Below are 22,869 nucleotides of genomic sequence, written 5' to 3'. Positions count from 1 at the left end.
GTACATATCTTTTGAAAGCTTTAATGATTCCTTCCTATCCATCCCCTCCAACTTGATCAAGTAAACACAATTCCTCCACTAAAAAGAGTATTTTTCAACACGTTCACATCTATCACCTCTCTCTAGCCTCAGACCTCTTATTTCCCTCAAAAAATGTCTAATGTTTGTATTCTCGCCAACTCTGAACAAACTCTTCTTCTTCCACATATTCCACGTCTGAAAATGTACCACTATCTCCACAACACTCTTGTGCATGTATGTCAATATGTCGACTCCTCCACTACTCAAATCCTCATTCAGACCTTCATCTCCTCTTTCCTTGATCTTGCAACTGTTAAAACTTCCATTGACTTCATTCAGTATTGTGGGATTCTAGCCATGCATAAAAGTCAATGAGGGATATGTGGTTAAAACACCATGCAATGCTTTGAAAATTTAGAGTTATATATTAGTGCCACAAAAACATACCCCTCTGATTTCTAACAAAGTTAAAAACACAGCAATAAAGAACGTTAGCTCAACAAACCCACTCTAGTAGTTGATTTGAATGCTAACTAATTTTTATAGTTACAGTTTCTTGAGGTACTAAAATCAAACTGACAAAGCCATTTGTTTTCCCTGCCATAAAGTCACATAAATCACAGATTATACAGGTTTGAAAATTTGTGTAGGATACATAATAATACTTACACAACAATGCTGACACTTTAACGATGAACAGAGGGAGAAGTGTTCCTGTCCCAGGGAAAAAAAAAAACAAAAAACATAAAACGACCAGCCACCCCATCAAACGATGCCACTCCCTTGAGGGTGTTGGTAGAGAAGGAAAAAAATAGTTTATAACTGATGTCTTTTCATGAAAGCTTGAGGTTACAGACACCTTTTGCATCATATGTTCCCAACATCATGTATCGTCTGTATTTATTGGTGGATCATGATAGCCATGAATGGGCACAGAGAAACTGGTAAGCTAAGGAATAAGGGTTAGCTTCCAAAAAATGAATCTAACTTATTTTGATGTTATGGGGCACTCACACTAGCTTTATCTAAATCTTGTAGTAATTTTGTCCAGCAAAAAGAATTATGAGAAAAAGAAGGTATGACAAACCAAGCTCTATTGAACTTCTTTGTTTCAAATTTCTACTAATTTCAAATAATTTTGGCAGTAATTATTGCAAATCATTTTAAATACCTTGGAAATGAAATTACTCTAATATTTATGTACTATAACCTTTTATTTTGAACCACTAGAAGACTAACTATGTCAATAATCTTCTATTCCCCCTGCTCCTTGGAAGTTCTTTATTTTTCACTCCTGACAAAGACCTAAAGATTCCATCACACTTCAGAAACCAACGCTCTGCTCAACTTTGAGGTAAGCATCACTAGTAACATCCTCCTCACCAAGGAAGAGCTTTCTTAACCAGCCAGAGGAGGAATCACTGTTAAGCAAAGTGAGCTGTTCACTATACCACAGGAGATGTACATGCTGGGCTTGATTCTAATTACTGATGTAAATCAGGTATAACTCTGCTGAAGTCAATGGAGCAGTTGAGGTCAATGGGGGTACAGCAATGTTAAAACTGTTGTAAGTGAAATCAGAACCAGGCTTTTTGTCTCTACAGCACTCCTAACAGTGACAAAGAGGCAGAGAGTTAGAATGATTTAGATAAGCTTTTTAGAGAGAGCTATGTGCCAGGTACCTCCATCTGAATAACAGCAATTTACATGGGTTGTTAGGTATCAGAAAATAACAGACATCTCTCAAGTCCTTATGAATCATCCTACACTTTAAACAGAGTTTAATAACTTCAAAGGGACATATACAGTGTATATAGTATACATCACTCCTGAACTTTCCAAGCACTTTAAATGTTCACAACTAAAAACTAAAGTTTTCATTGAGGCTTTGTCTACACCAGTGGTTCCCAAACTTGTTCCACCGCTCGTGCAGGGAAAGCCCCTGGCGGGCCAGGCCGGTTTGTTTACCTGCCACGTCCGCAGGTTCGGCCAATCACGACTCCCAGTGGCTGCAGTTTGCTGCTCCAGGCCAATGGGAGCAGCGGAACAAGTTTGGGAACCACTGGTCTACACATTAGGAATTTTAGCCACCAACCTACAAGCACCCCAAGCCTCCTCCAGCTGCAGGAACCTCTGGGTGCTGCACCGGAGCTTCCTGCAGCAGGGGGAGGAAATCAGAGGTGAATCTGATCTCCTCTCCTCCCCCGAGGAGGAGCATGCAAGGGAAGGACAAGTCCTGTCCCTCCCCAGCCCAGCCAGGACTTGCAACTAGGAGCACCCTGGCTGAGGCGGTCCCAGAAGCAAGGGGGAGATTTCATGGGGAAGGGCTTATTTTAATTTCATGGTCTGTGACACGTTTTTCATGGCCGTGAAATTGGTAGGACCCGGTTTATGAGGTTCCCTGATGGATCCTTTATGGCTCAATATGCTCCCATCACACATAAATCATCTCTGGGAGTAACCCAAGTCATTTTAATCTCATCTCGTCTCCCCAGCTAGCCTCTCTTCTGTCTCCAGATCTTCAATTTTGCAGTATAAGAAACTAAATTTTGATCCTTAAACTAAATCCTAGTTTAACTTTCTAGTCTAAACTTAATCTTCTAGAACTGTACAGCCATCATCTTCTAGCTTGGCTGCAGCTCTCATGTTTTAGCTGGGCAGTTTTTCTGAAGTAAAGTTTAGATTAGAAAGTAAAACTAGAAGCTGATTTAACGCTTATATTTCAGTTTCTCACATTACAAAATTAGGACAGGTGAAAGACAGAAGTATAGAAAAAAAGTAGAGGAAGAGGATTTCTCCATCACCCTGACTACCTATCAGTTGTAGTTGGTAGCCTTTTCTTTTGACAAGAAAAAAAAAAAACTGTCTCCCTTGGGAGGAAGGAAAAGGGGCCTGATAAATCCACAGAGCCTTACAAAAGGAGTTTAAATACATTATTTAACAATATGTACATTCCAAGTAAAAGAGTAATGGTTCTGCCAGTTTCTTTGCTACAATTTTATCTTATCCTTCCAGTATGAAAACATAGTTCCCAAAAGAAGGATATTTTGTACAAAATAACAAAAAAAGTAAGTTGCTTTTGAAAATTCAATTTAAAATTGAGCTATTTTCCAACAACGATCACAGAATCATAGAAATGTAGCAGTGGAAGGGACCCCAAGAGGTTATCCAGTCCAGCCCACTGCACTGAGGCAGGACCAGGTATATCTAGACCATCGCTGAAAAACGTTTGTCTAACCTGTTCTAAAAACCTTCAATGATGGGGATTCTACAACCTCCCTTGGAAGCCTATTTCAGTACTTAATTATCCTTATAGTTGGAAAGATTTTCCTAATACCTAATCTACATCTCCCTTGCTGCAGATTAAGCCCATTACATCTTGTCCTACCTTCAGTGGACATGGAAAACAATTGATCACAGTGCTCTTTATAAAGAGTCCTTAGCATATTTGAAAACTGCTAGCAGCTCCACCACCAGTCTTCTTTTCTCAAGACTAAACATGCCCAGTTTTTTTAACTTTTCTTCATGTCAGGTTTCTAAACTTCTTAATTGTTTTTGTTGCTCTCTTCTGGACTCTCTACAAATCGTCTTCATCTTTCCTAAAGTGTTTCACCCAGAACTGGACACAATTCTCCAGCTATGGATTCCCCAGTGCCAAGCAGAGCTGGACAGTTACCTCCCATGTCTTACACACAATACTCCTTTAGCCTTTTTTGCAACTGTATCACCTGGTTGGCTCATATTTCATTTGTGATCTGCTATCACCTCCAGATCCTTTTCTACAATACTAGTTTTTAGCCAGTTATTCCCCATTTTGTATTTGTGCATTTGATTTTTCCTTCCTAAATGAAGTACTTTGCACTTGTCTTTATTGAATTTCATCCTGTTGAATTCAGACTAATTCTCCAATTTGTCAAGATCATTTTAATTTCTAATAGTGTCCTCTAAAATGCTTGCAACCCATCCTTCCCAACTTTGTGTCATCTGCAAATTTTATAAGCATACTCTTCACTCCATTTTCGTAATCATTAATGAAATTAATTACGATTACAAATTGTTTACAGCTGCTTACAAATTGTTTAATAATTTGTTCCAGTACTTTTCTAGGTATTGAAGTTAGACTGACTGGTTTATAATTCCCCAGGTCCTCTTTGTTCCCACTTTTAAAGATAGGTACTATTTTGCTCTTCTCCAGTCCTCAGGGCCCTCACCCATCCATCATGAGTTACTGAAGATGATCACTAATGCTTCCAAGATTGCTTCAGCTAGTTCCTAAACTATTGTAGGATGTAGTTCAATCTGGATTCTCCAGAGACCAACAAACAAAGAAAAGCCTTTTGAATAAAAGCCTGCGTTTTAAGCTGATTCAGAGCTTTCTTCCTGATCCAGAAAATGGACTGATCCCCTGGTCCATAGAAGGCCCCAATCCTTAGAGTGGTTTGGAAGGATTTGGTCTACTGAGGCCTCATAAGACTGTGTTTATTCTGACCTGAAGTTTGTAATTGAAGGAAATGTCATTTGTACCAGAACCACAAAGTTTGTAGCAATCAAGAGAAGCATGCTCCCATATAAACTGGTGATAAACACATAAATTACAAGAGTGAATGACAGGAAGCTCCAAAAAAGATCAAGGAAATCTTAAATGTACTGATCTTTGTCTCTGTCTAAAACTGTTGAACACCTGTATGATCAACCAGTCAATAAGATTTAGCTGATGTCAAGAAGGGCCTGCCATAAAAATTATCAGAAACGTAGAAATCAATGGTACCATGGATGGAAGAGTGGAAGCCATATAGTAGTTTGGTGTTCTAGAAAAAAAGTGGGGGATCTTGAAGCTAGTCTTAATAAACTCAGAAAAATAAAAAATCATCATGGAGTAGCTCAAGTCACAATTTCTTGCCACACACAAAAATAAACAAACCCCACAAAAAATGATTACATTAATGCAAAATTACATAATTATTTTTGAGTACCAGTATACAGCAATTTATAAATGTAGGCACCCTTTGCTAGAGGGGCCTCTGAACTTTATAGGGAGTGTTCCAGGAGAAAAGCCGGTATGCTGAAATCTAGCCTTAGACTACAACTCCCATGATGCCTTGGAGAAAGAGGTAGAGATTTCCTTGTGCAGGGAGAACAGGCGGTGGACTCCATTTTTGGAAAAGGAGGGAGATTGCTGCTGTGGAGCTCTGCCTGTACCAGGAGCTGCTGCTAGGAAGCCAGAAGCTGCTACTGAGAGCCTGCAGGGGCTCTGATCGAGCAGGAAGCCTCAGAGGCTGTTAGTGGCTTCACTGCAGTCAGAGCAGAGACTGTTGCTGTGCCTAGAGCTGACTAAGGTGGGCCTGCAGTGAAGGAACTGTGAGTAATCCCCACTCTGGTTTGGCAAAGTACTTGCAAGGGAAGGGACACAGCAGAGAGACTGAGTCTGAGGAGAAGCAGAGTGATCTTCCCACCGAACCAGGACCCAGAGCTGCTGACATTTGGTGGGGCCAGCTCCAGTCATCAGAGGGGTTATGCAGCTTGCTGCCTTGGCTGGACTGATACACAGACCCAACAGAGCACTGTTTCCAGCTGCAGATCTTCAAGCGCACCCATGCAAGCAAGCATCTAGAACTCTGAAATCCAGAGGCGTGTACACTCTGGGGTGGGGTAAATGGTGACAGTGTAAATGCCAGATACATAAGTTTCATTTATTATTGTATACTATATTTGTTAATTGATTTTACTCAACTGCCTCTTGTGGATTTAAATTAGTAGTGACATATAATCTTAGACTTTTATACCCTGATTTGTTAAATTGTTAAATAAAGGTGTGCTAACTCTAATTTAAGTATATTGGATGTATATTATTTATAATTGGTATTTTTGAGTTACACCCTTGTCACAGATTATATTATTATTATTATTTATTAGAATAACTTTATTCCTGGAGGTTCCCAAGGCACACCGTTGAGTGCGTATGGGGGCCAGCCCGGTGGCGGCACCGCCAATTTTAAATTCCTTTAGGAATAAAGGAACTGCAGCAGAGGGGCGAATAGAGGATTTCTACCTCTCCAACAACACCATGGGAATACTCAGGATCTTCTTTAATGTGAACAACAATAGGCACACAGGTGAGTGTTGCCTGCTCCCGAGTAACCCAGGGAGGAAAGGGGGGTTACATAAATATTTGCAGATATTAAAAAAATGTGTTGAAAGAAGATCCATTATAGTCAGGCCCAAAAAGAGCATGTGCAGCTAAACACAGAGCTCAGTTTGTTTGAGAGTGGTGGTGGGTGCACTTTCCCGTATGTACATTGCTAGATACACTGGTGGTTCCCAACATCCCTCTCTTGTGGCTTAACATTCGCCTGTGGTTTCTTGCTAACACTACTCAAACCCCATAATCCCTTGCAGATGACAAAATTTGTGAGGTCAGGGTCAAACAAGAACCCCTGGGTGGATAACTGATGTGCTGGGTGAGCAGGCTAATTGGTAGAGGTTGTACAGATTAGAGTTGTACATCAGGTTGGGTTGTGGGAGGCTTCACCAGAGTGAGGGCTGACAGAATGTTGTTATGGGTTTCTCCTCACTCCTCTCCTTCCCCCAACCCTGCACTCTGATTTGGGGTAGCATTGTTTTAAGAAAAAGTTGTAGTTTGACTTCTTGGAGCATCTCTTCCCCTCCTCTAAACCACCTGCTGATCAGGCACAGAGGGAACAACAAAAGTGAAGACATGAGCATATGGAAGGGAATGGAGAACAGCCAGAGGCTGCAGCGGAAGGGAGGAGCAGGATGCAAACTGAACCCATCCACTCACTCTTCTCCTGCAGTGGCTCCTCCTGGATCTAGACATTTGCTAATTTTTTGTTTTGTTTTCTCAGTTGATGGGGTGCAACTGAAAGTGCTGTAGTAGAAAATAAATGGGAATAGAGGAAGATTAGAGGAGATGGCCATCAATGAGTCACTCATGCCTTTTGACAGCTATGTTAAGATCCAGGTGGAATTACCAGGTGGCTCACCAACAAAGGAACTTAATTTTTTATTGTCATTGTGTCTTTAGAAAGTCCCCTTACAGGTTACAGTGATAGAAGCAATCATCAGAACCCACTCAAATGGAGCACAGGGGGCGGGGTCTCATTAGTTTAGCCTCTCTGCTAAGCAGAACAATGGGAAATGATAAGGACAGGTATTATATATTATAGTGAATTTGGTGAACAGTAAATATCCCAAAAAGGAATGAGTCACTATTCAGAGAACAGAAAGAAAGCATTTCTCAATATCTACTGGCAAACAAGTTGATGTATGGAGCCTGCTGAAAACCAATCACTGATAAACACAGATTTTTAACTTTTATTGAAAAAAGTTAACAGTACATGACATATGAACTCTGTAGTCACATGATAATATAATTATCATTTGAATTACAGTAGCACTCAAAGGCCTAAGTAAGTATAGGGAGCCCTATTATGCTAAGTGCTGTACAAACACAGACTCGGAGAAATTAGAGAAATTCAGAATGCTAAATAGTGTTTACTGGGCGGGGTGGGAGTAAGCAGGGCAGCAGGCCCGAGAAGGGAAAATTCTAACTACCATACTCTGCACTGACTTTGCCATGAGCAAGGAAATTTAATCCTCTAGTGGGATATAAATGCTTCAGTCCTTCTCCTTGGAGGAAACACTGGCCACCAACAGGAGTGGGGAAGGAATTTCAGTACGTTGGTGTTTTCTTAGCATTAATTTGGTATTTGTCACAAGTTTATGGAAAAAGAAGCCCTCTGTTGTATTAGTGCTTATTGAGGCTGAAGCTCATCCTATACCTGAATACGGGGCTGGAATAGGGGGCCACAGGTGAAGGAGGTATTTTGCCATCAAACACACATTAAAGACCCTTTGTCCCTGGCCAATCCTTCCCATGAGGAAGGGGCTGGTTGAAGGATTTCAGCTGAGACGTATATCTCATTGGGCAGGAAACATTGGGGTACTAGTCTGGTTTGGGTCCTACTATAGTTACTGTTTGACAGGGGTAACCACTCTAGAGTAATGTTATTACCAAGTAACAAGTATTGGGATTTCCAGTTTCACACAATATACAATGCTGCAGCTATTCACTTAAACCACAGCCATGTGTGGAATTTTTATTCACCAACCTCTTAGTGCCAATGACCAAGATCTTATTCTTGGAGAGCACTACTATCACTAATAATCTAGCACTAAAAGAGTTATATCAGATTCATTTTACACGGTGTGGTGATAGAAACAAACTGACACATCAAATCAACTCATTATCTTTTATCTGTTAACATTTGCAATTGCAAAAAAAAAAAAATCTTCCTGTTTTCATTTTGATTAAAAACATCTGACATCTTTTAACTGTAATATTAGTCATTTTGCAAGTCATATTCCAACTGTAAATTGTCCATTTGAGTCTCTGTAACTGTTAAGGCACAACTCAAAGGCAAGATAGCACAAGTGTTCCTGGCTCCTAAACAGGAGTCTCAGTAGTATTTACAATAACCCAGACACTGTACAAAATAAACTGAACAGTATTTCTAAATGTTTTCACTAAATGAAAATGAAGCCGTGGTTCATCTGGTTCATATTCACACAACCTTAAGTATCTCTGTCTGCATGGCCTCAGTTAAAAAACTGGCAAATCCCAAAAAAACAACAACAAAGAGCTCTGCTTTACACAATGAATAAGGCAATAAACACAAACATTGATCCAAGCTTATGTTCTTGGTGAGGAAAAGGGAACAAAGAGCAAATGGTGTCAACTCTTGGTGATTTGACTTGGCAAGCGCTGTTAAATGTCTGAATTATCCAGCCTACATCCAGCAGGAGTCAGTGTAAAATGAAAAATATTTATTTACAACATCAACATGCAAAATGTTACACAGAATATGGCCCTGTTAGCATACAGTGGCATCCAAAAGTATCTTTCTTCATCTTTTTTTTTTTAAATTAAGTCCCTTTAGCAATTAAAAGACATTCACTCCTTGGGGAGGACTTTACCTCCCACTCAATAAGGGTAATTAACCATTGGAACATTACGGAGGCATGGAGCTACATTCTTCATTACTTGAAATCTTGAAAACAAGATTGACTATCTTTCTAAAAATATGCTAACACTCTACCACAAATTACTGAGCTTGATGAAGGAACTACCAGCAATGACCTTTGCTATGCACAAAGTAAGACTAGATAGTCACAATGGTCTCTTTTTTGCCTTAAAATCTGAGTCTATTTCTGGAGGAAACTGGGAAGCTATGTCCTGTTTATTTAAACTGTACCAAGAAGCCAGACAGGAGGGCAGCGGGGGAAGGTTCAGTGGATTCTCAGTGCTCTCTTTTGAGCTATTATCCTCTCAGCCCAAACAGGAGGGATGCACCTCTTTGGTTTAGGATTTTGATAGTACCAAACTCAGTGTTAAGGCCTAGAATATATTGTATCTGATGTGATTCTGTACAATATCAAAGGAAGTTCAAAAGAATAACACTTTTTTTTTCATATTATACTATATATAGTGTACAAGTTTGGCCTAATATCATAGTATTTACTGCACATCAATACAGTTTCCACTACACATAGTATGACAAACTATATCTTTACAGATTGTAGAAATCAAAAATGCTGACTCATTTACTCATTCTCTTCCCTTGGAAGTGAATCATATTTTTTACAATAAAGTGGCGATATCAAAAGTGCAGTTCTCTACTCACCATAAGCCAGGTATTGTGCAAGCAACTATTGATGTGAGGAGATTATCCAACACAACTGTTAACAATTCTGACACTCCTGAGCATTGACAGCTACCTTAACCCAACCTTCAAGAATATTATATGCAACCAACTATGACATGAACTTAATTATCTTCACTTGGACCTTCAAATGAGTTCTAATTCTGAACTCAGTTTGTTGCACTTCAGTGCCCAGGGATTAATTTGTGCAATTCACACATACTCTGAAGACATTAGCTGTTTAGAAGTACATATATCTTTTTTGTACTGTCATGTACTGTAGGCTAAGCTCCTCTCTCAGATATGGACATGTAATTCCCAATGCAATCAGATTAGCAGTACATGTTTCAAACTTGTATGTGGAAACTAATACTGACCCCAAATATAAGTCTCTCATCCCAGCAATTTCATTCCTATGCTCCATTTTACTATGGTGCAGATTATCTTGTTCATGATAATTAAAATATCTTAGGTTACCAAAACCCCATTCGTGACTCATCTATGATGCCTGAATTACAAAAAATACCCTTCAATTTCTCCCACATCGTTATATCCACTCCTCTAAAAGGAAGTTTATGTGCAAGAATAGGCATTCAGTATGTGGTAACAGGCCATTAAACGCAGACAGGAAAGGCTATTAAACCTGCTTATTGGGAAAGCAGCTTTCACATATCACCACTAAAAACTAACTCTGAAATCTGAAAATTTTTAAAAAAGGAAAAAACAATCCAACCAAGTGGAACAATAAAAAACTCCCATCATATCGAATACAAACAGAACTATCCCAAGGAACACGGAAGCAGTACAAAGTCCACTGAAAATTCAGCATAGATATTCCAGCTCACAGAAACCAGATCAAACCTGCTTGTGATGATGTTCTATATCTGTCTTACAAACTGAACCAATACATTTCTATTTTAGAGGCCAACTTAATTCATGGACTTCATTTTTGTTAGTGTAACTGCATTCACAAATAACTGAGTGTATTTTTGCATCTGGAATGAATTAGATGTCTATCTAGTAATATTTTCACCATAAAAAAACAAGTACAACCATTTGTGAAGGCAAAATTGTGTCATCAAAAAAGAACATGGGGTTGGGACCTGACTGAAAATCAGGGGTGAAATCCTGACCCCAATGAAGTCAATAGGATTTTTGTCATTGACTTCAGTGGGGTCAGGATTTCACCCCATGACTTCAAAATCCATGTAAGTGTTGTACTTTTGCATTCAAACTACATAACTACTTGGGGAAGTTACAGAGTTAGCTTCAATCTAGGGTTACACTATAGCAAGTGAGAGAAGGAACAGCGATTCATCATGGCTACAATCTACCCCTCCACCAGAGGGGGTCTTCAGAGAGTTAATGAAACCCAGAAAATAGGCAGCACTGACCAGGAAGGGCAGAGAGCTGCACAGCTGGGGAGGTACTGGTTCAGTGCATTCCTACTGCAGCATCTACTGGTGAGACCCCTAGTGGAAAATACAACTGCTCTCCCTAGCAGCTCTGTAGGCGAGGCCAGATAGATAAGGCTGCCTCAGAGATTGTGCTTTTCCTCAGAGCATTGCTTGAGAGGCAGAAGTAGGGGAGTTTGGCCATTGTAACTAAGAATTTTCCATACGATCTATGTTTGGGTTTAATTGAACTTCAGGAGTTTCTAATTTTTTTTTAAAAACTACAATTAGAGTTGGTAAAAAATATAATATAAAACAATAATAAATTATTATTAATAATCCAAAAGGCGTATAACAAAATTCAAAATTTTGAACATGATCTCATTCAAAGTGTTGAAAAGAAGTCGTTTATCATATTTTCTAAATTTTTCCACTATTTACAAATAATCATCAGAAACACTGACAATATTCATTTACTCAAACCTGGAGTTTTTGGTAAATGAAAAATTGTCAATAATCATTTTGATAATGTTTTTGATATTTTTAAATGAAGATTTAAAAAGGCAACACAGTTTTTGCAAATAATAAAAAAATTGAACAATGTTAACAAATGACGGTGAGAATTTTGTTTTCAATTAAAACAATTTAGTGCCCAAAGTTTCAATCAGCTTTAACTACAAAGCTGTTGTAAGGTTTTGGCTCTTAAATTAATGATAAAGCTCACTATCAAGCTGAACTCAGTTTCATAATTTTTTTTGTCCATGGTATTTTAAAGGGCTCCACTCCCCGTTTACTGTATTTTTAATACCAGTCAAAGTTGTAAAGCTTGGTCCAAAGTTTTTTTAATAAGACTTTTGCTGCATTGCATCCTCCTGTACTAAAAGCTTAAAAGTGAGGACAGGAGACCCGAGAAAATTCTGCAACAGTCACTTAGCAAAGGTTTGATGACAGCTCCTGTAAGGGAGGCAGGATTTGGTGAGCTGCAGTAGGAGGAGGAGATGTGGACTTCAAATTCTCTGTATCCTGGGGATCCTCAGGGAATGAGAGTTCCAGCTGCACAAAGAAGGGCTGACCCTCCGTGGTGCTGCCTGGCCCATTCTCAGAAGCCATGATGCCACTGATTATCTATGGGTATGTCTACACTACAGCTGAGAGCACGGTTACCAGCTCATGCAGAAAGACACACACTAGCTCTGCTCAAGTTAGTATACTAAAAATAGCAGTGTAGCAGAGCGGCAGCTCAGGCTAGCCACCCAAGTATGTACCAAGGAGGTCTGGGCAAGTTTGTACTCAGACAGCTAGCCTAAGCTGTTGCCTATGCTATCCCCAGATAAACTGCTATTTTTTGCGTGCCAGGTTGAGTGGAGCTAGCACGTTTGTCCATCCATACTGGGAAGCACACTCCTAGCCTCAGTATAGACATATGTCTTTGAGCGAGACTGTAGGCATGGAGTACAAGGTAGTACCTCAGGGAGTACCCTCAGCTTCTGACAAATATTCACTTGAATGTCTGACAGGTCCCCAGAATAGCATATGTAGAACATCTGCTCCCTGATCCAATTTCTCCCAAGAGACCTGATCCTGCAAAGTTGCAGTATGTTCCCAAGGAGGGAGGAGCATATTACAAAGGGGGCCACTCTCAATTCTCCCTTTTTAGCCCCATTTTGCTCTTCTTTGTTCCCTTCACATCTGCAAGCAGAGTGGTGGAACTGACCCTTTGATCAGAGCCTGATCTAATATTCACTGAAGTCAATGAAGATATTCCCATTAAATTCAGTGGGCACTCGATCAGGCCCACAAAGAGAGAGTGTTTCAGAACATCAGAATATTGCTCAGAAAACTGCAACAAAATTGAAATCATGGAAGCACAACCATAGCAATTTTTTTCTGATTTGAATTACAAAAAGAGAGAAAGTACAAGCCGTTAAGAAGGAACAAGATATGTTCTATAAGGAAGCCAAGATATTTTTTTTCCCCGACATGTGCCAAACAAAGCCGAAGAAACAGAAGAACTTGGCAACATTCAAAAAGCCAGTTTGTGGAGAAAGGAATAAAGCCAAGCTCCATGTGGTTCAGAAAACAGAAAACTCTTGTACTGCAGGACTCCTGGTCAGCTAAAATTTTCCCAGAAGTGCACAAGGATATTAGTCGAAAAAGTATATTTATCAAGAAACATCAGAAGATGATAAATAAAACAACACCAGTGGAACAGTTTACCAAGGGTCATGGTGAATTCTCCACCACTGTGGATGTTTTTTCTAAAAAAGATATACTTCAGGAATTATTTTGGGGAAGTCCTATAACCTGTGTTATACAGGAGATCAGGTCACTAGATGATCACAGTGGTTCCTTGGAATCTCTGAACACCACAACTTTAAATCAGAACTCAAAATGTGTTTAATATTTGAAAAATGTACTGCTCTATTAGAGTGTAATGTCACATATGTTAAGTGTGTTAGACAGGAAACATGGACAAGTGTTAAAGCATGGGATTAGAAGTCACAAGAACTGAGTTCCATTCCTGGCTCTGCCATACACTTGCTGTGTGACACTTCTAAAAGAAAACTGGCAATTCACATTTGGGATACTGCTTAAATTCATACAATGAGATTTTATCCTTTGAGTTACAGAGCTACTGCATTTATGGTAGTCACCACTTGTAGCTTCTACATTTCCCACATTACTATGCACTAGGCTAAACCAGTGACAACATACAGAACTGGGAAAAGTCTTCCGTTTTATTTTATAGAAACATATAAATAAGATGAACAGGGTTCAAGACATCCCCACTTGGTGTGGTGCTCTGTCCCTCTCTGGTGGTGGCAGGGTCACCTAGAAATCAATGAGCTACAGCCTGGGCTAAGAGAGATGGGTCTTTTCACTCAGGCACTAGTCGCTCATGCACTGAGATCCAGAGATCCAAGGTTCAGTCTCTGCTGTTGATGACTTACCCAGGGTGCTGGTGATGATATATAAGCAAATATTTGTATGATTAAGGCAAACAGCTTTAACTAATAAAGCAATTACGTCAGACAGTCAAGGCCGGTGTAACCATTAGGCGAACTAGGCAGCCACCTAGGGCGCCAAGATTTGGGGACACCAAAAAGCAGTGCCCAAATTTTTTTTTTTTTTTTACACTATTGCTGGAAAACGAATGAATAACAAAAAGAGAAGCGTCCTTGAACTTGCATTTTAACTTGTCATTCTCTCGTACATTACAGCTATAGCCTACGCCAGTTCTGCATTGCGGGCACAAGCGTACTGCTTCACTACAGTACAAAGTGGCAATGACGTCATTTTTCTCGTCGCACGCAGCCATTACCCATTCTGACAGCTGTTTACCATGCTAAGTTTACTAGTTTTCGGAGGTTGTTGACCGAGGCTAACTATTTTTGTTGAGTTGTTTCAGATCTAAGACTCTCACAATTGCTGCTGCTTCATTTTGCTAATACTTTGCGTCAATTGTGTGTGTACGTTAAGTATTTGAGTGTATATGTTTATCATATACGAATATGCGTTTGTAGGTTGTTCAAATTTGTCATACAACAACTGACAATATCAGAGTATCCGCCATTCTAATTTTATAAATGTTATTAACAACAATAACTGGATATTCTAAAGGTAGAATAAAATGTAGTAGATTTTGATATGAAAGAATGAAAGAAGGAAGTATATGTGACTAAAAAGGATGTATTTCCAATTACAATCAACATTGCTTAATTTTAAGGAAAAGTCATCATGATCTCTTAATCAATGTTTACATCAAACAGTTGATGAAATTCAATAGCGACTCATAGTTAGTAAGTGACATGCATTCTCTATCCTTTACTTTTAATTGTGAACAAGAAAAAAACTGATAGGAATAAAATTTCATCAATGTTTCAACAAAGACTTGTTGGGCTACCTACCTTGTCAATAGAACATGACACTGCTCGCAGCATTGACTTGGAAGAACTTGTTTCTAAATTTGCTAAACTGAAAGCGTGGAAAAATAAATTCTAAATTATAACGTGTTACTCTGTGACACTGTATTGTGTATAATGTATGATGTATAATGATTTATTTTAAGATCCATGCTATGTTGTGCAAAGTGAAAACAATAACAATTGTCAGGTTATTCATTTATTTTCATTAAATATGTAGACTAAATAATGAAATTAGAATTAATACACCTTTGGCTTGAAAATTTATTAATGAACAATGCCACGTTATGCAGTATTCATTTTTGAAAGTTTATAATAAGCGATGCTCCGGGGGGCGCGGTGATGGGGGGGGCGCAAGGTAGAAGTTTCGCCTAGGGTGCAAAATATCCTTGCACCGGCCCTGCAGATAGTACTTCCCATAACAACAGAAACCTATGGGGGCAAAAGGAATTGAGCAACATCATAAGCCAAAGTATTTACCCTTAACATCATACAGCTTGATTCTGTTTGTTCGTAGAATTGGTACGATGTGGGGGTTTTCCCCCAGAAATAAATTATTATGAATTCCCTGCAATACAGTACACAGGTCACTAACTGGTCAGGGATCTGCTGCTATGCATATCTTGTCCTCCCATTCCCATGAGCGGTGGGACATAAGTGGTTATTCCAGCAATTTTGAGTATTCTAGAGTATTTTGTGAGTCATTCAGACACAAGAACCAATACATCATTAGGTAGGAAAGCATTATTATCCCCATGTTACAGATGGGAAACTGAGGCAGAGAGAGACTAAATGACTTTCCCAAGATGATACATTATATTTGTGACAGAACCAGCAGCCAGCCCAGATCTTCTGAGCCCCAGTCCAATGCCTTTACCAACTGCAAAACCATCCTTCCTAGACCATCCCAGGGAGGAGTACAACAGGAGATGTCATTTCCTGGGGCCTCAGACAAGGAACAGCCAAATCACATTACCAGTGCTTAAGCAGCTGAAGTGGCCATTTCCACTATTATGCCTCCAGCAGGGCAAACAGATTTGTCCCCTTGTATCTGCCCAGGCCCACCAGGCTTAAGATTTGCCCCCTGTGCCTTCTTTCATACCATCCCTTACACTTCAAATAACCACCCAATTACAGTTTGTCAAGTACCTTTATAGATTGCTTAATAAAGACCAATCTATTCTATGAGGCATTCTACCCTTTTTTACCCTGTTTGTTTGTTCTGGCTCATGCTTTAAGAATGCCAATCTTTTGGGGCAGGAACATTTGTTTGCTCCACACATTCTGTGCACTGTATAATACGGTGTGCTATATATAGGATGGAGGCACCAGTCACAATGCCATAGTTAAGGCTGAACTGATTTTGCACCGAAATAACAAATTAAAATAATTATCCCTTTATTTTATTAATTTTCTCCAATAAGTAACTGATAAAAGAATAAAGCAAAACAAAGTTCCGTTAGCATTTCCTAAAGGAGAAAGATGGCCAGAGATTCCTATCCAAATTTTGGAAAGACAAAACCAGAATTGATTTTTAAGTGAAAAAAAATGTTTACAATGAGAAGCTAATAATTTTTGGGTCTTATTTGCAACTAAAAATGACCACTTTTTTTTTTTTATTTCCATGGCATTTCCTGTACAAAAATCGGTAAAGCACATATGGATGACTTCTAGAGATTAACAAAGACAAGACAAAGTACAGATTAAAGCAGAACGAAGTAGGTCAAACAAAGTGGGAGGGAAAAAAGTAACTGTTGCTAGGTGGCAGTGTACCTTAAGCAAAGAATATTGTAAATCATAGATTCTTGTGAAATTCATCACTTACTAAGATGCATGTTACTTGTTCCCATAATACCATCCTCCACACCTAGATGAAAAACATAAACCTAGATATACATTAGGCGCAGATCTTTTTTGAGCAGACTGAGAAGAAGCACTGAAAAACTGTTTATGAGACAGACCATTATGCAATATCCTCAAGAGAATAGCTCCACAGTCCTTTTCTAGTTGCTTGAGAACTGAAAGCCCAGTGAACTGAGACTGTACAGCTTGAAAAGAGCAGAGATTTGCTCAACCATTGTTGAGCTCTAACAGAAAAAGAATGCAAAGAAATAAATTTTAACCACAACTTACATCTTTTCAACATAATAATGAATTCAAGATGTTGAAAAACATAATAAATACACTGTTTAAAACTAAATTATTTCATAGTTATTTAAGTAATTTAAATGTTTCTCTTCCCTGCTTAAAACAGAGTTAATTAGTCATTAGTTCTATTAATTTTAGGGTGGAGATGGCTAAGACAATAAGAAGTGTGGAGGATGAAACTAACACACAGGTCATGAAAATGTCTATGCATTCAATGCCCTTGCAATAAATACAATAAAAAGCAAGTTGTTAGGAGAAAGAGATCCCGAGAGCAGAGGTTAGGATACCAGAAAATCTGTCATTCCTGATGTTTCCTCAAACAGAAAACTACCTTAACATATTGCCTAAATTAGCAGAGTGGTAAAAAAGACAGGCTGATGACATCTCGTGAACTACAATTCACTTGGTAAGAAAGCTGTTAACAGGCTCACAACTTGTCACAAAGAAGGACAGGATGTTCTGGAGACAAAGATGAAATAACTTCTTTTCAGAAATATCTGTCTGGGCTCAGGAAGGTGATCTCTTCGAGAAAGATTACATTTCAGTCTGTTTTTTGGGAGGGAGTCTGAACTAATGAAGAGATTAAAGTTGAACACAAATGTGATTCAGGGCACAGTCAAGCTGTAACTGAGGGGGTTAGTAAGAAATGTCCCTGGGGGTAAATATATTCCATAATTACCCACTATAGGGTTCTTTGAAGCACAGGTTCTGACCATCACCAGAGACAGTATATTGAATTGGAAGGACCATTGGTCTACTCCAGTATTGCAATTTTTAAATTGCTACATGGTTATGTTCACGTGAGTTACATGTGCTGTATATTTTTTCATTCATCTCAAAGAGTTAACTCTCTAAGGTGCCACAAGTACTCCTTTTCTTTTTGCGAATACAGACTAACACGGCTGCTACTCTGAAGTCTACTGTTGTCTATTAAAATGTCAGCCTTGTTAACTACTTCACAGCCGATCATTTTAGCAGACACATACATCTAATATTTTTAGCCATCATAACATTTCCAGATATCATAGTAGTAAGCATGGTCTTGTCATATTTGCAGCATCAGACCCATAGGTAAGAAATGTTTGTCTCAAGGATTTTAAATTTACATCATTAAGGGCCAGATTCTGTTTACCTTACTTTGGACAGTAATCCCAATGACTTCAGTGGCACTATGCCATGAGTCAGGCAAGCAAGATATCTGCTGTTTAACCTCTTACTTGGATAGATTATCTGCACACAGAGAAGAACAGCTTGAGGAGAAAGAATTAGAAAGCCAATACTGATTCAATAATTTTATGAAGATAAATGGGAATAATCTTCACAATAAAATGGCAAGTGCTACCGGCTTTTTCCACATTAGAAATGTTTCTGAAGGGGGAGAAATGGGGAAAGAAACGAAACTCCCTGGAGACAAAAACATTACTTCCCCAGCAAACTGCCCAGTTCCTCCAGAGCAGCCTTTCTTCCTTCCACAACAAGAGATATATCTCTTTGTTGCATGCAGGAGGCAGGGAGCATCATCGGATACTGAAGTTTAACCCAAAATAATATTTGCTGTGACTGAATCAACCTTTGTTCTTGGTTCTGTTTCTTCACTATCTCTGATGTTAAGCCTTGGCAAAGACTGCTAGAAGTCAGCTTTTCCTTTGTATTATTTATTATTACTATTATTGCCAGCATTCACAAAATAAACATTTATTAAAAGGGAAACTCCTCTTCCTTCCTTTGCAATCCCCAAATAAAGTATTTAAGTAATTTAACAAAGAAACTGCACTTACCTTATCCTGAAATCTGATTACAGCTAATGCACACCTATAGCACTATGCAAGTAACAGCAAACTATTAAAACTACTAAATTCAGAAACATTTAAGACCAAAATCTTGCACACTGTAGTTTTTTAATAAGCCACTCCAAATAAAGGACCCCAATTCAGCAAACCATGCCTAACCAGCAAAGCACTTAAGTCCCATTGACTTTTATAGTACTTTAATTAAACATGTGCTTAAACTGAACTAGGGCCAGTGCTCCCCTTACCTTTGAGCAAAACTGCAGCTTCAAAAGACAGTGACCCCTGCAACAGGTCATGAGAGTTACAGGAATTAAAGAAAATTATCTCAATCATTAGGACATTTAAACTCCTATGCGGTCTGAAATGCAATAGTAATGGTCAACTAAGAGACTTCATAAAATATGAATCATTTTTCAGTCATTCAATTCAATAAGGCTTCACTGGCATGACAAGCTATACACCAGTTACTAAAGTTGCCAAGGGCTGGGGCTACACACTGGGTCTGAGGTTTGATCCTGTGTCCATTTGTCACCAGCATCCATTCCTGATGCAGTGGCAAGTTGCTGTATAGTGTGATGCCATCTCTGCCATGTTTCTCCTTCCTCTCTCAGTGTGGCAGTTTCTCATCACTTTTTGATTAAAAAAAAATCTTTACATTTGCCTTAGTTTTGCATATTTTATTGGAGCAAGGCAGTCTGCTAGTATGAAAGGTCTGTGTAGGGATCTGTAGTATTCTAGGTGGATGATGTTTTGATTTGTTCTTTCCAATGTCAGGTATATTGGTGTTTTAGGCACTGATCCAAATACTGAAGAATTCAGTTCACAGAGAAACAACAATGAGGAGTCCTTGTGGCACCTTAGAGAGACTAACAAATTTATTTGGGCACAAGCTTTCGTGGGCTAAAACCCACTTCATCATATGCATGGAGTGAAAAATACAGTAAGCCATATATATATATTACAGCACATGAAAAGATGGGAGTTGCCTTACCAAGTGGGGGGTCAGTGCCAATTCAATCAAGATGGAAGTCACCTATTCTCAACAGTTGACAAGAAGGGGTGAATTGAAGAAATATGACCACGTACCTTCTTTGAAATCACCAGTTCTCTAGTTGGAAGAAACAAAAACTAACATAATTGGAGAAACTAAAAGAAACACAACTTATCTTCTCTGTTTCAACATCATAAATAAACATGGGGAAATAGTTTTACTTTGTGTAATGAACCTATCCTTGCAACAAAGCCTGTTGCCAGCTGTGTCCACATATCTATTCAGGGGACACCATCATAGAGCCTAATCACATCAGCCACACTATCAAAGGCTCGTTCACCTGCACATCTACCAATGTGCTATATGCCATCATGTGCCAGCAATGCCCCTCTCCCACGTACATTGGTCAAACTTGACAGTCTCTACGTAAAAGAATCAATGGATACAAAACAGACTTCAAGAATTATAACATTCAAAAACCAGTTGGAGAACACTTCAATCTCTTTGGTCACTCGATTACAGACCTAAAAGTTGCAATTCTTCAACAAAAAAACTTCAAAAAACAGACTCCAACGAGAGACTGCTGAATTGGAATTAATTTGCAAACTGGATACAATTAACTTAGGCTTGAATAGAGACTGGGAGTGGATGGGTCATTACACAAAGTAAAACTATTTCCCCATGTTTATTCCCCCCCACCATTCCTGAGACATTCTTGTCAACTGCTGGAAATGGCCCACCTTGATTATCACTTCAAAAAGGTTTCTCCTCTCCCCCCACCGCACCCTGCTCTCCTGCTGGTAATAGCTCCCCTTAAGTGATCACTCTCCTTACAGTTTTCAGAGTAACAGCCGTGTTAGTCTGTATTCACAAAAAGAAAAGGAGTACTTGTGGCACCTTAGAGACTAACCAATTTATTTGAGCATGAGCTTTCGTGAGCTACAGCTCACTTCATCGGTGAAGTGAGCTGTAGCTCACGAAAGCTCATGCTCAAATAAATTGGTTAGTCTCTAAGGTGCCACTAGTACTCCTTTTCTTTCTCCTTACAGTGTGTATGGTAACACCCATTGTTTCATGTTCTCTAGGTATATAAATCTCCCCACTGTATTTTCCACTAAATGCATCCGATGAAGTGAGCTGTAGCTCACGAAAGCTTATGCTCAAAAAAATGTGTTAGTCTCTAAGGTGCCACAAGTACTCCTTTTCTTTTTATTATATCAGCACTCTCTGTAAATAAAAGAGGGCAAAGAAGCAGTGAAGGCCAGCAGTATAACCAAGCAACATAGGCGTATATCTGACTCCAACATGACATACAACTTCACCTGAGGCTGAATGTGACAGGTCGCTAAAGTCTGGATTGCCTATTTGGTCTATGTGTGGTATATTACACACAGTTTTTCTTGCTAGGGTATGGATGAAGCCTAAGTGATACCCCTAGTAATTGAACTTTACATGCAAACATGCCACAGGCCTGACCCTACATGGCTTTTACACCTTAAATTCCCACTGATTTTGATGTGGGTGCACAAGAAATCAGCCCTCTTGATTTATTTTCAGTCCAGCACATTCCTGAATATAATGCATGTGTCTGCATGTTGCACAAATACTTCACTTAAAAATTACAGCTCTAAGACTTCTCCCAGCCCTGCACAGATCACTGGGTACATTCAATTCTCAAAACTGTGCCAAGTTTCAAACTTGGATTCGGATCCTGCCTCACACCAGTACATGGAACCTTTAGACAACAGTACTCAGCTAATACAATAGTACCTGGTTTTAGCACTGCAACTGTAATAGGGGACATATGTTCATGTCACTCATTTGGAGTTTGGTGTTTGTTACTTACACTGGATTTCACATATAACTTTGAAGACCCACAGAAAACCTCTGGCTCTAAAACTACTGCGTGCTAGACCCAGGGCTGTAACACTGGGCTCTCCAAAGGCTGCTCCAAAAGCAACAACTCGGGACCTGCAAGTGGGATCTCGGGCGCTGGAGCTCAGTGCCGCTGTATCACTTTTAGCGCCTCCCCTGGCCGGGGCCGGGCGGAGGTCGGAGGATAAACCTGGTCTCAGGAACGCAGCCTCAGGCGGCGCCAGAGCTGTCGCCTTTCGACTCCGTCTCCCCTCTCGGAGCGGCACTTACCCGAAGGACCCGGGGGGAAGGGGACAAATGTGGGTATTTACCCCTCTCCCCCGTTCGCACAAAGCCTCCAGGAAAAACAACCCGCCCGGGCTCTTCCGAACACTGTACAGCGCCTGCCTCCTCCTCCCCCGCCCCTTACCTCCTCCTCCTGCTGCAGGCGCACGCCGCCCAGAGGAGCAGAGCCGTGGCGATGGCAAGGCCGTAGGTGTAGAGCGGCAGCAGCTCCCAGGGGGCCATGCTAAGGGAGCGGGCGCGTTTCCCGCCGCCGCCGCCGCCAAGGCTGCCTCGCCTCGGAGGGGAAAGTTTGTGTCTGTTGCTGCAAATCCCTGCCTTGCCCGCAGCTCCCGTTCCGATCCTCCCCCGGCCAGGGGCTGGGTTTGGCATCGGCGTCTCGCCGCCGAACTTTGGCTACCCACTGTGCGAGCCGCTCCCTCCAAGATTGTCCCAGCTGCCGCCCCGAGGAGAGGCGGGCGGGCAGCCAGCCAGGCCTGTAGGAGGGCATGCGCCCGCCCCCTGGCGCAGGGTCTTTGCTTTCCTCAGGCCCGGGGGTGGGGGAAGTGGCCCCTCTCATCGGGGAAGGGGAAATAGATGAAAAATACGTTGCTGCCCTAAAAAGTCCCAGGGAATGAGTCAATGAGGCAGGGAATGTACCTTCTAGTAACGATCCACCTATCCAAGAATGACCCACAAAAGTAGTGCCCCTTTAACTACACTGTATAGTGAAAGTAGTGTAACCCC

General features: G+C 40.1%; 1 protein-coding gene across 1 annotated transcript in view; it reads right to left on the bottom strand.

Annotated features, from left to right (window-relative positions):
* The window catches only part of CYP7B1 (cytochrome P450 family 7 subfamily B member 1), a 187,531-nt gene extending 164,919 nt beyond the window's left edge, over nucleotides 1–22,612 (bottom strand). The window contains exon 1 of the mRNA XM_084618524.1: nucleotides 22,271–22,612. Coding sequence (XP_084474650.1) covers nucleotides 22,271–22,515 — 245 coding nt within the window. The 5' untranslated portion in view covers nucleotides 22,516–22,612. The remainder of the gene's footprint in view (nucleotides 1–22,270) is intronic.
* Nucleotides 22,613–22,869: the final 257 nt, after the last annotated feature.

Source organism: Lepidochelys olivacea, assembly GCF_965140295.1.
Source record: "Lepidochelys olivacea isolate rLepOli2 genome assembly, chromosome: 2".
Taxonomy (NCBI): domain Eukaryota; kingdom Metazoa; phylum Chordata; order Testudines; family Cheloniidae; genus Lepidochelys; species Lepidochelys olivacea.
This window is presented reverse-complemented; position numbering and strand designations above follow the sequence as displayed.